This window comes from Macrobrachium rosenbergii, chromosome 10 (assembly GCF_040412425.1).
Source record: "Macrobrachium rosenbergii isolate ZJJX-2024 chromosome 10, ASM4041242v1, whole genome shotgun sequence".
Classification (NCBI taxonomy): Eukaryota; Metazoa; Arthropoda; class Malacostraca; order Decapoda; family Palaemonidae; genus Macrobrachium; species Macrobrachium rosenbergii.
In genome coordinates, this window is record NC_089750.1 from 77,024,707 (window position 1) to 77,037,206 (window position 12,500).

General features: G+C 37.5%; 1 protein-coding gene across 3 annotated transcripts in view; it reads right to left on the minus strand.

The window, feature by feature from the left end:
• Window positions 1-12,500, minus strand: part of LOC136842930 (uncharacterized) — a 90,273-nt gene that overhangs the window by 63,639 nt on the left and 14,134 nt on the right. For all 3 annotated transcript variants that reach the window (XM_067110940.1, XM_067110941.1, XM_067110942.1), the window contains one exon: window positions 12,423-12,500. This exon is cut by the window's right edge. In XM_067110940.1, the coding sequence (XP_066967041.1) occupies window positions 12,423-12,500 (78 nt within the window). The remainder of the gene's footprint in view (window positions 1-12,422) is intronic.

Genomic DNA, 12,500 nt, shown 5'->3' on the forward strand with positions numbered 1-12,500 from the left:
CCTGATTACGTAATGTTTTTGAAGGAGTTTTCCTCAGAAAACTGGATAACGAACGCAGGTAAAAAAAAAAAAAAAGTCACAGGTAAGAAAGTCACAGCAAAAAAGTCACCAGTAAAAAAAAGTAACAGTAAAAAAAGTCACAGAAAAAAGTCACAGAAAAAGTCACCTGTAAAAAAATCAAAGGAAAAAAGTCACAGAAAAAAGGTCACAGGGAAAAAAGTCACAGGGAAAAAAGTCACAGGGAAACAAGTCACAGGGAAACAAGTCACGGGAAAAAGTCACGGGAAAAAGTCACAGGAAAAAGTCACATTAATTTTTCCTAGATAGTGACCCCCAAGGGATTTAACCCGGTATGCAACCACCATTGTGGCGTGTTCACTACAAGCCCCGGTGGGGATTTCTGTATAAACAAAAACAAAAGACGAAATATCATAAAGATAATGACCCCCAAGAAATATCGTGAATTTTTCCCCTGTGATTTTATTACAGGCCACCATAAATTAATGTGACTTTTTTCCAGTGACTTTTTTCCTAGCCAAAATTGTGACTTTATTTCCTGTGACTTTATTTCCTGTAACTTTATTTCCTGTAACTATATTTCCTGAGACTTTATTTCAGTCTATATTTGAAAAAAAAAAAAAATCTAGCATATTTTTCGCCGTTTTCTAGACTGTACATTCAAAAAAAATTTACATTTCAAAAAACATAAATTTATACTTAACCAACAAAAATAATATACTTTGACAACGGACCCTAAGTATTCCATTTCCCTATATAGAACCGTTGTATTTACGTAGATTTGGTGATTGATTTGTCTTCAGCTACCAGGCGTCGCAAGGACCGTGGTCACAACCGCTGAAATATCTCGCTACTGAATTACTGTTACTCAAATTTGCTATTTATCATCCTGGGTCCACATGCATTCGTAAATTTATGTTAAATTCTCATTCTTTTTTAATATATCAGTTACAGTAAATATTGTACGTGCACTAAAAATAATCATGATTAATTGAAGAAAATGACAAACCATATTCCAAAACTTAACGGGACCTTCTACTGGGCCGAATAAGAACTCCCAAAATTTAGATTGGGAAATGCTTAACAATTTTTTACACCATTCAGATGCTTGGAATGGAAAATGATAAGATTTAGGCCAAAGGCCAATCGTTGGGACCTATGACAAGGTCATTCAACGTTGAAAATAAAATTACATTCACTAAAAACAGTCAGAGATTCTGGATCACGACCGGATTTACTAGTCTCGTACCGTAGAGCCTTCGAAAAACCTTCAAAAATCTAAAATCTAATGGACTACTTTCATTCACATCACACCAAAAGAAACAGTCAGTTCTGGTCCAGGACGGAAGTTGATGCCGTAATGCAAGCAAGTCTTAAAGTGTTCAAAAAGGCTAAACTATTATTCTAAATTTTTGTTTCATTCACAGGTGGGGAAATTCTACAACTGGGAGAAGCAAATAGCAATTAACATTCGCAGGTAAGACCAAATTTAGGGCCCCAAGGTAAAAACATTTCACAAAAAAACAGCTTCAAATGCTTTAATCTACTTAACACATTCACGTAAAAAATAAAATGAAAAACATTCACACAGTGGAATGTTTAAAAACACTTTAAAAAAACTAAGTCTACTAGTCAGCTACAGACACATTCACGTCAAGAAATTAAAATAAAAAACATTCATACAAATTAAGTGGTTAGAAACACGTTTAAAAAAGGCTAAATCTACTTATCAATATTATGTATATTCACGTAAAAAAAAATAAAGAAAGAACATTCAAACATTCAGGGAAACAATAACTTTCTGAATTAGGACCAAATTTGGTTGGGGTACATCGACAGGGCAAAATCTACAAAATTTCTCCAGCAAGCTAATCTACCTTATCTTCATTCAAATTCACAGGTAAAATGAGAAATAAATACATTCAATAAAAACAAAAAACAAAACAATCAGTAAAAAAGACAATCAGATTCGGGAACAATTACGTGAAGGAGGACCCTAAATTTGGTTTGGGGTACCATCGGTACAAAAAACTACAAAAATTTCTCCAACAAGCTGGTCAGTCAGTCTACTTGCTATCCTCACTCGCGCTGAGGACTTTAACAAAACACAAAATACTGAGGAAGGAGATGGAGGAGGAGGAGGCATATATCTGCCCTTTTACCTTCTCGGACTACTGCAGGAGTCTAACAAGGGAGAGACCTAACAAGGGAGAGATCTAACAAGGGACAGAGCTATCTATCTATCTAACAACAGCAGCAGGGAGACATACCTGGAGCAGAACCCGCCCGTGAACTTCCAGACAGAGAAGGGTGGGTCTGGGGCTTTGTCGAACAGAATTGGCTTGGGGCATCTTGAAGCATTTTTTTTAAAGCTCGGAGGCCTATCGGAGGTCTTATTTACGCTTCTGTCTAGACCTAGGACAGCTTTTTTTTTTCCACGTCCGCGTTACTTTTCTAGAGGCTTTTTTTTTTAGGCTTAGAGTCTCTCTCTACACTGTCAGCTATCGGTTAGGTCAAAGTCAGCGTTTTTCAGTTTTCTTACATATCTGGGTATAACTTTCAGCCCCGCAGACCTGGGTTTGGGAAGTTAAAATGACTTGGGATGTAGATGATTTCGGGTACAAAAGGATGGTGATATTATGAGTAGGCTATAATAATTCGATTTAGGGTTCAGCGTGTGTGTGTCTAACCAGCAAAAGTAATATCTCAAACCCGGGTGTTCCCTAATAGCTGATTTTCCCAAGATGTTATAAAACGCCAACTGATTTTTCCATTTCGAAATAACGGAACAGCTGAGGGTCTCCATTACTCTCCTATACGCGTGAAAAATTACAATTTAAAATCAGCTAGCGTGAATCTCCCTTCGTATACACAAGTTGTAAGTATGCAAAATGAAGTCTGGGGAATTTTAACACAGCCACATACACAGGGGAAACCAACTGGGGAATTTTAACACATTCACACACAAACACAGTGGAAACCAGCTGGGGAATTTTAACACATCCACATACACAGGGGAAATCAGCTGGGGAGTTGTAACACATCCATAAACAGGGGAAACCAGGTGGGGAATAGTAGTATATTCACAAACACAGGGGAAATCAGCCGGGGAAATGTAACATTCACACACACAGGGAGAACCAGCTGGGGAATTTTAACACATTCACACACAAACACAGGGGAAATCAGCTGGGGAAATTTAACACATTCCCATACACAGGGGAAACCAGCTGGGGAATTTTAACACATTCATGTACACAGGGGAAACCAGCTGGGGAATTTTAACACATTCATATACACAGGGGGAACCAGATTGGGGAATTTTAACACATTCACATACACGGGGGGAAACCAGGTGGGGGAATTGTAACACATTCAGACACACACGGAAAACCAGCTGGGGAATTTTAACACATTCACACAGGGGAAACCAGGTGGGGTATTTGAACCAAATCCCCAAACACAGGGGAAACCAACAGGGGAATTTCAACACACAAACGAAACCAGCTGGAAAATTAGCACAATCATACAACGGGAAATTTTAACACTTCACGGGGTGCACTGTAGGCATTGCTAAAGGTTCTTTGCAGCGTCCCTTCGCCCTTAGCTGCAACCCCTTTCATTCCTTTTACTGTACCTCCTTTCTTTCTTCCATCTTACTTTCCACCCTCTACTAACAATTATTTCATAGTGCAACTGCTTTGAGGTTTTCCTCCTGTTACACCTTTCAAACCTACCTACTCTCAGTTTCCCTTCCAGCGATGGATGACCTCATAGGTCCCAGTGGTCGGCCTTTGGCCTAAACCCTATATTCCACTCCATTCCACGAACACAGGGGAGAGGAAACCAGCTGGGGAATCGTAACACGATCACAAACACAGGGGAAATAGCACTGAGTCACCAGAAGTCACAGACAGAGGCTTCGCACTGAACTGACAGAGAGAGACCTCCTCAGAAAAACTGAAACAATTCACCAAGACTTTGAAAATGGACCACCCCACTCGTCCCATTTCCCAGATAACAATTCAGCGGTCCTATCTATCGAGGCAGTGAAATTTTTTAAAGCAGTCCTGCTGGTTTTCCTATTGCTTTTCCTACTTCTGCTGCTGCTGCTGCTGCTGGCTCTGCTACTGCTGATGCTGCCTGCTCCCTTATCGTTCCTGTTAAACAATTCATTTCGCCGGGAAATGACAGGCCGCCAGTTGTTAATGTCGTCTGCCGTCTCCGCCGGCCACGTTTCTCTCTCTCTCTCTCTCTCTCTCTCTCTCTCTCTCTCTCTCTCTCTTTTTTTTCTGGAAGGAAGGAAGCAGTTACATTTACTCAGAATCTCTCTCGAATATGAGAAAAGTTCTAGTTAACCTTTGAATGCTCTCTCTCTCTCTCTCTCTCTCTCTCTCTCTCTCTCTCTCTCTCTCTCTCTCTCTCTCTCTTAGGTAAATCAGAAAAGCTCCAGTTAACTATTGAACCCTCTCTCTCTCTCTCTCTCTCTCTCTCTCTCTCTCTCTCTCTCTCTCTCTCTCTCTCTCTCTCTCTCTCTCAATCGAGGGAGTCTGCTTGCAGACAACCAGCCAAAACGACGCAAGATTCTCCAGTGCTTGATAAACTTGCGGGAATAAAATATGTATAAATACTTCAAGGATCTTTCAAATAAAATTCTATATATATATAGCAAGATATCCCGAATAAAACTGCTTGCTTTTGTGCTTGAATTAAACAAGATTCTCTTAGCACAGGGCCGTCCAAGCTGCCTGGTCTGAGGGCCACTCTTGAAAAAACAAAAAGTCACGCGGGCCACCTTTGTGTACGTATGTATATGTGTGTATATGTATATGTATATATATATATATCACTCACAATTTAGGGATAGGAAATTTTTATGATATAAAAAAGCGAAATATACTTTTACTTATTTTTCTCTAGCGGGCCACTTTCAAAATCAAAGGAACCACTTTTGGCCTACGGGCATGGGGTTGGACGGCCCTGTAAATTAGCAGATACAGAGAAACGTGGAGCTAAAAATAATGATGCCCTTATTAAAACAAGACAGTTTTTATTGAAGAGGTATGATAAAATCGATTCAATTCACAAGACCTTGGCTGAAATTCCTTTGCAAACAGACTTGTATCACTGACATTAAAAGTGCATGTAACGACATTCGTATTTTCGTGACATAAATATTATTCCCGCTTCTTAATATCAGTATTGTTCGCGTTTTTGTAATATTAGTGTCATTCTGGTTTTCGTAATATCAGTATCATTCTCTTTGTTTATATCGATATTATTCAAATTTTTGTAGCATCAATAAGCATTCTTGTTTTCGTGATGTCAATATTATTCATGTTTTCGTATTATCAATATCATTGATGTTTTTTGTAATATCAATATCATTCTTGTTTTCTTAATAGTATCATCTTGTTTTCGTAATATCAATATTATTGATGTTTTCGAATTATCAATATTATTGATGTTTTCGTAATATCGATATTATTCACATTTTCGTAAATCGATATTATTCACATTTTCGTAATATCGATATTATTCACATTTTCTTAATATCAGTATCTAATATCTTCGAAATTAGTCTTTCTTTCCATTTGATTTATTTTTATTAAACTATGGGTTTCTTTAATTTTTACAACTCAGTTGGTCACAATTATTTTTAGTCTCCTGTTAAATTAAGATGACATTGAACCAGCACGGGCTCTTGCTCGTAAGAGCAGTCCGTATTATATATATATATATATATATATATATATATATATATATATATATATATATATATATATATATTATATATATATATATTTATATATATATACATATACATATATATATGCATGTATGTATTATGTATTAAGACTCAAAGTCTCAGTCGGGAAAACGACCTTAGTTTGAAAGAGACGAGACGAGATAGAATTGACCCTTAAAAAATGTGCGGCCTTATGCCAGCACGGACTCTTGCTCCTCAGGAAACCCCGAAAAAAATTATATTAGTAAAATAATGAGACTAAAAATTTAAAACAAAAAAGAGGGTAAAGAATATAATTAACCTAATTTGCATGTAGAAAATTCACATAACTGATTTATTTAAGCATATAAGATGATTATTCTAGTCACCTATATATATTTTTTGGAGAAAATACTCCATACATAGAGTATACGTAGGAAGCTCTATGAAAATTTAAGTATTATTATTATTATTATTATTATTATTATTATTATTATTATTATTATTATTATTATTATTATTATTATTATTATTATTATTATTATTATTATTATTATTATTATTATTAGGACTGTTCCAGTGCAACCATTCATTAATGTTACTTATTATCTCGTGTTTCTAAATTTTGTATATTGTATTGTATCTTCCTGAGCTGAAATAAAGGATGTTATTATTATTATTATTATTATTATTATTATTATTATTATTATTATTATTATTATTATTATTATTATTATTGCTTGTTATCTCGTGTATCTAAATTTTGTGTATTGTTCTTATATACTTCAGCTGGAATAAGAGATATTATTATTATTATTATTATTATTATTATTATTATTATTATTATTATTATTATTATTATTATTATTATTATTTCAGGACTTTCAGAAATCACAGTGATTATTGTCTAACCTAAAAAACAAATATCTGATAAATATATAAATATGTAAACATGATTATGTGAAGGCCCCTTTTTCAATGTTTGTCACTAATATCAAGAACTATCAGCATCTGTAACGTAGGCGTTGACCTCCGCCGGGTCAAACTGGGTCAAATATACTTGTCACCAGTATTAAGAATCATCAGCATCTATAAAGTAGGTGTTGACCCAACCAGGTCAAACTGGGCCAGATATACTTGTCACCAATATTAAGAATCATCAGTATCTATAAAGTGGGTGTTGACCCCGTCGGGTCAAACTGGATCAGATATACTTGTCACCAATATTAAGAATCATCAGCATCTATCAAGTAGGTGTTGACCCCTCTGGGCCAAACGGGGTCAGGTATACTTGTCACCAAAATTAAGATTCATCAGCATCTATAAAGTAGGCATTGACACCCGCTGGGTCAAACTGGGTCAGATATACTTGTCAACAAAATTAAGAATCATCAGCATCTATAAAGTAGGTGTTGACCCAGCCAGGTCAAACTGGGTCAGATATACTTTTCACCAATATTAGAATCATCAGCATCTATAAAGTAGGCGTTGACCCCGCCGGGTCAAACTGGGTCAGATATACTTGTCACCAAAAGTAAGAATCATCAGCATCTATAGATTAGGTGTTGACCCCGTCTGGTCAAACTGGATCAGATATACTTGTCACCAAAATTGAGACTCATCAGCATCTATAAAGTAGGCGTTGACCCCATCAGGTCAAACGGAGTCAAATTTGCATGGGCATTACTGAACTAATTCGGCCGCACTGAAGTTCATCAGACCAACACACAGCCATATTAACACCACCCCGCCAATGACCTACATTGCCCTGCCAAACTGGGTTAAGGTCAAACTGGGTTAAGGTCACTTTTCCCACCCATGGGAGAGTCAATGCAGTACACTTTAGAGTCTCCTGGAGTGAGTGATTGCATCGTCTTTCAGCAGCAATTGACACTGAGAATGACAGAACGATCTTTTCTACGAGTGTGGTCGAGAGAGAGACAGAGATAGAGATTGATCAGGTCGACACTGACAGCTTTTAGCATCGGCTCGCCCGAGGAGAATGTCGAGGATTGTCCCGCACAGAGCAAGGCCACGTGAAAGACTAAACTCGACCCCATATCACCACCACCACCACAGAACCACCGGCCCCCACCATACTGAGAGGGGTGGGGAGAGGGTGGCTAGGATTGGTGCCAAGGTGCCAGTAGCTTGCCCACTGCCGAAATTGAAATGGAGGTGTCAAAACTCATCTTCCCTAGCTTGCCCGGATAAAACATCCTGCATGTAAGATGGTTAAACATCCCCCCTTTTCTCCTAAAATAGATAAATGCCCCTTCGTGGAGAATGGACCCCGGGAAACGAAAATGATGGATTTTTGGGAACCGTTTGGCAACACGCCCCCAACACCACGATGCTCGTTTTCTTCCAAAAAAAAATAAAAAGATAGGCAACCCCGCACAGCACAATGGGACAGCAGGCACACGCGCTTCAAGATGCTGTTTTGACGTGGAAACTTGAAAAAAATGCCGCTGTCATCAGTGTGAAGATAGATGTCCCTGTAAAAAAAAGGGGGGGGGAATCATTTGAAGGAAGGCAAAACTCATCGAGATTCGAAACGGAACGACAGACGTTTGTCCCATTGCGAAAACCCTGAACATAACCTCGTATTTCCAACATTTCCAACATTGAGGGCAACTAAAACCCCGGTTAGAAATACCGACGCATCCCGAACTGAAGCCATGGCTTCGTGAGAACAAGCAGCAACTTTAAAATAAAGAAGAAGAATTATAGAATGATTTAAAGGTACTCTCTTCTTCTTTTTTTTCTTTTTGGAAGCAAGCAGTGGGAGGAGAAGGGCTAACTTTGTATTGATTTACTCTCTTACTCTCTCTCTCCCCCGAAGTGGAGGAGGAGGAGGAGGAGGAGGAGGAGGAGGAGGAGGAGGAGGAGGAGGAGGAGGAGGAGGAGGAGGAGGAAGAGATGGAAACCCCGGCCACTGCGAATCTTGACGACCCACTTTGAACTTTCAGTGTTACCAGGGGAATTCCAGAAGGAAGTCTTGCTTGTAATTATTCATACGTACTTACATACATACATACATAAATATATATATATATAAATATATACACACATACATCCATGAATCTATATATATACTGTATATATACAATGTTGAAATATTTCATTATAAAACTCCATGGATTTTGAAAGGTCACTGGGTCCTTGGCTGCGTCTTCTCATGGTAATAATAATAATAATACTAATAATAATAATAATAATAATAATAATAATAATAATAGTAATAATAATAGTGAAATTATCATTATTATTATAATACTCCCTGGAGTAGGAAAGGTCACTGGGCCTTTTCATAATAATAATAATAATAATAATAATAATAATAATATTATAATAATAATAATAATAATAATATTATTATTATTATTATTATTATTATTATTATTATTATTATTATTATTATTATTATTATTTCCAGACTTATTCGAGATTTTAATTGTAACAACGTCTCATTTAAAATCTGCTTTGTGTCAACACCGCATTTAAAGAGAGAGAGAGAGAGAGAGAGAGAGAGAGAGAGATTGTTGCTTTACAGTGTGCGTGTATCTGTGTGTGAAGGGAGAGAGAGAGAGAGAGAGAGAGAGAGAGAGAGAGAGAGAGAGAGAGAGAGAGAGAGAGAGAGAGAGAGAGAACAACATGACGCTACTTGAATCGAAATCATAGGCGGATGTAGGCTAATCATTATGTATGCAGCTATTGTTTAAAGAGTTTCCTGTCTCTAAATGACCTTGAATAGGTCACGGAAGGCTTGTGATATTTATCTGAGTCGATACTAACCAGGCCTGAGCTAAAACCATAATGTTTTAGATGATCTGAGACGTCTCAAGTCGTCTGTAGACGCTAGCTATCACTAGGTACTTCGAGACACTGAAACTTAGTTTAAGAGATCTAAGGATTGAACGTCCAGCCCCATAGACGTATAAAAAGCTGTTTTATTAAAGACATACAGAAAGAAAACGGATAAACATTCACTCAAACAAAGAGTTTGACCACAAAAGAGCACGAAAAATAAATGAAGTCCGCCTCACGGGACCCAGAAATAAACTTGGAAGATGATGAACTGGAAGATGCGACAGATACGAACGAGAAAAGAGTAAGTTATAGTCCCACCTGAAGGGTGGAGCCCGTTTTCTTTCACTTCCCGTTTTCCTCGACATTACTTCCTCTTCGATAAAGTACGGAAGATGATTGATCCCGAGATCTGAAGACACTCTTTCAACTTTTGGGAAAAAGAAATTGAATAATTCAGCAGACTTTTCCGTTGCCTTATTACCAAGATTAATTTAACGTAAACCACAACAAATCATTAGGCCTAGTCCAGCCTTCTACTAAGTGTTACATTCGAATAGATTTTATAGGCCTATGTCCGGGAATTGTTTCATTCAAAAATGCGAATGAATACCATATGAAATAATAAGTTCTTGACCTAGAGAGTTGCTTATTTACTTATAATACGCTTCTTGTCTGACCTTACACCGCCGAATATGTTCTGTGGGACCCGAAAATTTATTTGTAATGGACGAAGAATCATACGGTGGACTCAATATTAGCAGTTATATCCAAACTATTTTTGACAATACAAGAAAGTCTTCCATTTATTCTTGTAAGACCTTATAATTCCAGTCTTCCTGGTATATATATATATATATATATATATATATATATATATATATATATATATAAATATATATATATATATATAGGACAGGCCACCACCGGGCCATGGTTCATGGGCCGCGGCTCATACAGCATCACACCGAGACCACAGAAAGATAGATCGAGTTTCGGTGGCCGTAGAGGCTGTACAGAAAACTCGATAGCGTCGAAGAAACATCGGCACATTTTTTACTTATTTCTTCTCTCAAACAATTCTGACAATACTATCGATAAGAAAACCAATGCTTTTCTGTGATGAAACATAAGACTTCTACGCCTACAGACTCATTAGCATTATGAATGCAAGCATTGCTCCTAAGAAAATTATTCCTTTTCTTGCTCCAATGACAATTTTTCCATTTTATGTGCAATTTTTTCAATATTTTCTTTGTCATTGAATATATCAAACCACAGTCCTGCCGAGATTTGATCAGAGTGGCTAGAAATAACATACCATTTCTTCTTTGGGTAACAATAGACATTATTCTGGTATTTTTCCTTTGTATCACATTCACTACTGAAGAGGCCCCTTCTGAAATTTCTGTATGAGGGGCACCACTGACTGATAGAATGCTATATACTCTTACACTGCACTGGACAGACACGTCTTGTAATCGCCAGAGTTATGGAACCTCAGACCAAGGAACCAAAACAACGAATGGTAATAGAAAGATTATTCACTTGAGAGTTGTTTAACAGTAGTGAGGTTGTACTGATATTCGCTGTTAAGTACAGTGAGGTTTTTCAGCCGTGGTGACTTATGTGAAGTGAGCTTACGAACACTTCAGATACAAAGGGATTCGTTCTGTTTCTTCTCTGTCAAACACACACATGTATGCACGTACATGGTAGACACAGACACACACATATGTATATATAAATATATATATATATATATATATATATATATATATATATATATATATATACATATACATACATATACAGTATATATATATATACATATATATATGTATATATGCATATGTACTATTGTCTTATTATATATACAAAGCGCATTTGAGCTTCAGACTCAGATGAAACTGAGTGAAAAGTAACTGAACCTTGAAGGAACAGAGACTTCAAATCAGTAAGAATCACGAATAGTGATTCTTCAGTATATTCGATTCTATACAAGAGCAAGTCATTGCTATGTCGTTGCCAAGTCACTGACAAGTCATTGTAAAGTCATTGTCACTGAGTTACTTCCGTCATCTCAGTGTAAACAATGAAAAAGAATAAACAAGTAAAAAATGCACGGTCTAGTTTTCTGTACAGCCGCTACAGCGTATAATCAAGGCCACCGAAAGCAGATCTGTCTTTCGGTGGTCTCGGCATAATGCTGTATGAGCCGCGGCCCGTAAAACTATAACCACGGCCGGGTGGTGGCCTATCCTACATCGTTGCCAGAAGCACGATGATGGCTAACTTTAACCTTAAATAAAATCAAAACTACTGAGGAGGCTAAGGGGCTGCAATTTGGTATGTTTGATGATTGGTGGGTGGATGATCAACATATCAATTTGCAGCCCTCTAGCCTCAGTAGTTTTTAAGATACGAGGGCGGACAGGAAAAGTGCGGACAGAAAAGTGCGGACAGAATAAAGTGCGGACAGAAAAAGTGCAGACAGAAAAAGCGCAGACAGAAAAAAGTGCAGACAGAATAAAGTGCAGCCAGAATAAAGTACAGACAGAAAAAAGTGTGGACAGAATAAAGTGCGCACAGAAAAAGCGCAGACAGAAAAAAGTGTGGACAGAAAAAGCGCGGACAGAATAAAGTGCAAACAGAAAAAAGTGCGGACAGAAAAAAGCGCAGACAGAAAAAGCGCGCACAGAAAAAGCGCAGACAGAAAAAGAGCGGACAGAAAAAGCGCAGACAGAAAAAAGCGCAGACAGAATAAACTGCGGACAGAAAAAGCGCGGGCGGACGGACAAAGCTTTCTCTTAACAGAAAACCAAAAAAAATCAAGATGAGAGTTCCTGAAACATCACCAACTTACCTTGACAGTGCAGGCGTAGAATCTAGGTCCTTCACCTTTGTTTACATTCGTGTCTGGTGGCGGTATCGAGCTGACCTC